Here is a 5,000-nt window from a genome sequence, read left to right on the forward strand (position 1 = left end):
TTTTTTTTTTTTTTTTTTTTATAGCCCAATGCGGCCGGGCCCCGAATCAAAAGGTTTGGACACCCCTTAGTCAAATGAGCAATGCACACTATTAAAACTAAAATGAACACATCACAGCACACTCCCAGGTACTGTTAGTTAGTGGATGCCTTGGTATTGACGGCAAAAATAATAATGCAAATAATTGTAATATTAATGATAATACTAATAATAATACAATTCAGTAACAACATCATGTAAACAAAATGATGCTTTGATATTTTATGGTTCTAATCAATAAATATTTTACATTGTAAAAGTAAAAAAATAATGTTGCATTTAGATCCAAGCATTTCAAAACGTATTCAACCAACAAAAACACTTGTTATTATTATTATTTTTAATCAAACATCAATTACTGCGACTGATGCATACTTGCCAACCTTGAGTCCTCCGATTTCGGGAGGTGGGGGGAGGGGGTGGGGGTGGGCGTGGTCGGGGTGGGAGAGGGGCGTGGTTGGGGCGTGGCTAAAAGGGGAGGAGTATATTTACAGCTAGAATTCACCAAATCAAGTAGTTCATATATATATATAATATATATATATATATATAACAAATACTTGACGTTCAGTGAATTCTAGCTATATATATATATATATATATATATACATATATATATATATATATATATATATATATATATATATATATATACACACACACGTATATACGTATATATATATATATATATATATATATATATATATATATATATATATATATATATATATATATATGTATATATATATGAAATAAATACTTAAATTTCAGTGTTCATTTATTTACACATATACACACACATAACACTCATCTACTCATTGTTGAGTTAAGGGTTGAATTGTCCATCCTTGTTCTATTCTCTGTCACTATTTTTCTAACCATGCTGAACTCTGATGATGCATTGATGTGTGGCACGCACAAAAGTGCTTTCATCAAATGCACTAGATGGCAGGATTGTCCTGTTTAAGAGTGTCACAACATTGCTGTTTACGGTATACAAAAACGTGACTGCTGTTGTTGTGTGTTGTTGCCGCGCTGGGAGGACGTTAATGAAACTGGCTAACAATAAACCCACATAAGAAACCAAGAACTCGCCCTCCATCATTCTACAGTTATAACGTGATTGGGCAGGTATGCTGGTTATATTGTGGGTTGAGTCCTATGGACCTGAGTCCGCCTGAATTTCGGGAGATTTTCGGGAGAAAATTTGTCCCGGGAGGTTTTCGGGAGAGGCGCTGAATTTCGGGAGTCTCCCGGAAAATCCGGGAGGGTTGGCAAGTATGGACTGATGACCACAAAACACTGTAAATTACCCTATTTAACATGATTCCCTTATTAAAAATCATATTTTGACCATTATTGCAGTGATGTCAGATGTACCGTCAACGGAGCACTGGTGGATTGCACTGGGTGAGCGTGAGTTATGTATATGTTTCAAAAGTTGTATTCTTGTTCTTGTACAATATCATGAGCTTGGTGCATGTGTTTTTAAATCTCTTGAAATTCTCTCACGTCATGACTTTCCACATTTGGCAGCATAGCAGGAGCACTAACATTCAGTGACATTTGTGGCTTTTTATAGGAAATGGCAGCCAAAAATTTTTGGATGTAAAAATTGTGGCGATAAATTGGAGTAAAACTGCAAAGGGAAGATGTTATTGTTTTGGGGGAGCTAAAGACTCCTGTTTACTGCTTCTCTGCTCTTCCTATTATTCACTGCTATTTGCTGACAACCATTAGCACGTAACCGCTTGAGGGGGGCGTTTCTAGCTGGAGCTGTCTCTTATCCCCGGGCAATTGCAACAGTAAGTTGTGTCGTGACCATGTTGGCCAAGAGAAGACAAATGCAGTTTCCCCTGTACACAACTTGATATTTATGTAATATTTTATTGAGGAGGTGTCCTGATCCGTTATCAGCAAAAAGCAAGTATCAGATGATGATATTGCACTTGCATGTAAAATCTCTGATGCATGCAGTCCTGCAACGTGTATACTTGCATCTAAATGTCCTCCAATAAGCACAAAAGGTTAGTCTTTTCTTGTATTTTAATCAAATCACTTATATAGGGTAACCATGGTGGGCTTTAGGCTTCTAGGGGCTAGCAGCTACATAACAGCTAAGCACACAATAGCACACAAGCTAGATGTATGTACCGTATTTTTCGGACTATAAGTCGCAGTTTGTTTCATAGTTTGGTCAGGCTCCAGTGCGACTTATATATGTTTTTTTCCGTGTTTATTATGCATTATCGGCAGGTGCGACTTATACTCCGGTGCGACTTATACTCTAAAAATACGGTAATTGGTGTCCTTAATTGAACAATATTGCAGTCTAAAACAGCACATTTGTCAATATAAACAAGTATCAAATATTTATAGTTGCATATTACTTACACAGGCAGAAGCGTATTAGAAAATATGCAGTAACAATCGTGTCCATATCATTCAATTTACAGCCTCATGAGCATAATTACATTAATTTTTGTGACCACTAGGTGTTACCAAAAAATTACCACCATTTAAAGACGACATACGTAGGTCTGGCATAAGGCTTTTTTATACCTACCATTGCTCTCTGAGTAATTTTACTTGATCAAACAAAAAACAATAAAAGTGTATACTACGATTTGTGGCGATACCATATCAAAATATATCAATATCGATAAGGCTTGTATTCCGTCACAGGACTTCTTTCGCCAGTGAAAATTAGTGGTGGTCAACCAAGTCAAGATGGCTGTTGTGCAGCAAGCAGCGCGCAAACTCTCTGAGAGAGATCTTCCTGCAAAAAGCAAATTCGAGCAAAAAATTAAATTGTGCAATGGAATAGAGCCCTTTACTAAAAAAAAAAAGGTGTATCGAGTGATATCAAGGATTATCCGTTGATGGAGTTCCCAGACATGCCGAACTATCTGATGCTCCAGACATCAATGCTACACGACAAAACAGATGAAAATTAGAAAAGCATGGAGGTCTACAACGTCTTTGTGTGTGGCTGGGTCAAGGAATTTGGTATCAAGACTCTCACGGATAAATATGCATCTTTAGCTTGGGTAAGGTTGCACTTCATGATTTAACTCCGTGTCTACTGCCATATTTGTTTGTTTGTTTGTTGTTGCGCGCGTCGTTTACGAGTAAGCGTGTTTTTTTTTAACATCATGTATGTGCTGATGGCTTCATTTATGATTGATGCCTTTGGTAAAAGTGTAACTCCTTTAGGTTTTGCTCACATTTGCTTTCTTTATTTAGACTCGCCTTGTTGGTGCTTTTCGAAACACTCGTATCAAAAGTGTGCTTTAAGAACTACAAATATCAAGATATTACCTAAATGGGAAATACTCCTGCTTGGCACTCAGCATCAAGGGTTGTAATTTAGGGTTAAATCACCAAAAACTATTAACGCTGCTGGTCACTGCTCCCCTCACCTCCCAGGGGTTGATCAAGGGTGATGGGTCAAATGCAGAGAATAATTTTGCCACACCTAGTGTGTGTGTGACTATCACTGGTAGTTTAACTTTAACTTTAAACGTTAAAAGTACATCAAACAAGCATTTAAAGAAATGGTCACCGCAAACATTTGCGTTTTTTGGACTGGAGTACATGTCATTTTTCTTGTTGTCGTTTCATAACAACTGTGGAACAGCTTGGATGATTCCTTAAAATGTTCCAGTTCCATTCACACATTTAAAAAACACTTTAAGACCAATGTCTTGAAAAAATATATCACTCTTGAATCAACACAGTAGTTAATACTATGATCAATGTTAATTAAAATACTAAATGTGGGATATAAATAATAATGGAAGTATAATTGTTTGTATATAGTATATAAATTGGTACAAAGGTTTAACTAACACATGTACAAGGATATTTCACATGCCTTTACTGTGTATATAATTGAACTGTGTTTATGTTGTGTATAATATATATTTATAATATGTTGTACAAAAGACATTTCATAATTTTCGGAAGTTCATCTTGTACTTGACATTGTTTATAGGGTTAGGCGCAATAAGTGTTCAACTTTAGCCTAAACCCTTTCGGTCTGCAACATTTTCATTTTCAATCTATGAATGTACAACTGTTTGTTTATTTTGTTGACCATTGACCGAAGAAAAATAAACTATAAACTATAAAATCTTGCAGTTTTGCGCTCTTCTTGATTACCTCTCGAGGAACTCTGAGGAAACGTTTATCCTTTTTGTGATTTGAACTGTTCGTACAGCCGAAAACAATGCAAGCATATGGCTTTTTTGGTTTTAAAAAAAAAAAAAAGCAAAATGGCGCCTCGTACCCATTGAGAACTAGGCCAGCTTGACAACCTGAGTCGAATGCGACGTCATGTAAATCCAAGCAATTGGCTCATGGCTCCAATATCAGTATATTATTGGAAGTGAAAAAGTTGTATTGGGACTTGCCTATTTTTTATTAAAATACAGTTCGTAATGGGATCTAAAATAATTTTCTCCCTGAAATGATCAGAATAGAATCTTTTAACATATTCCAGATTCTTTCATGATTCCTTCATGTATTTGAGCTTGTTCTCCTCCACAGGCTCAGGCTTGGTGATGATGATATTCGGAGGACAGCTCCTGGCCTACAAACTCTTTAGGAGCAACTTCGTCTATCCGGCTGAGCTACAGAACTTCTGATGATGACGGAGATGCCTTTCATTTAACCGTCTAATAGCATCCCCTCCTGTACAAAGTTTTTTATTAACATTATTCTGTTTATTATTTTTGTATCGATTAACTAAATTTTTTGAATAATAGTTTACGCCTACAACATGCCATATATCTTATATTAGGATTTATCATCAATGTGTACGTCTTGTGGTCAGAAAATGACTATGTGTGTTCTGTATGAGTTTAGCATGGATTAAATATCAACTGCAATAACATGAGCATATTCCTTGAGCGTATTCATAACACCTAATACAAAGGTTATCAAACTTTTACTGCGGG

General features: G+C 36.1%; 1 protein-coding gene across 2 annotated transcripts in view; it reads left to right on the forward strand.

The window, feature by feature from the left end:
• The window catches only part of tmem244 (transmembrane protein 244), a 12,657-nt gene extending 7,734 nt beyond the window's left edge, over positions 1–4,923 (forward strand). The window contains exons 5-6 of one of the 2 annotated variants that reach the window (XM_061929946.1): positions 1,405–1,449; positions 4,591–4,923. In XM_061929946.1, the coding sequence (XP_061785930.1) occupies positions 1,405–1,449; positions 4,591–4,688 (143 nt within the window). In that variant the 3' untranslated portion in view covers positions 4,689–4,923. The remainder of the gene's footprint in view (positions 1–1,404; positions 1,450–4,590) is intronic. The other variant, XM_061929947.1, reaches the window with a different exon arrangement.
• Positions 4,924–5,000: the final 77 nt, after the last annotated feature.

The sequence above is a fragment of the Nerophis lumbriciformis genome, linkage group LG34 (assembly GCF_033978685.3).
Source record: "Nerophis lumbriciformis linkage group LG34, RoL_Nlum_v2.1, whole genome shotgun sequence".
Classification (NCBI taxonomy): Eukaryota; Metazoa; Chordata; class Actinopteri; order Syngnathiformes; family Syngnathidae; genus Nerophis; species Nerophis lumbriciformis.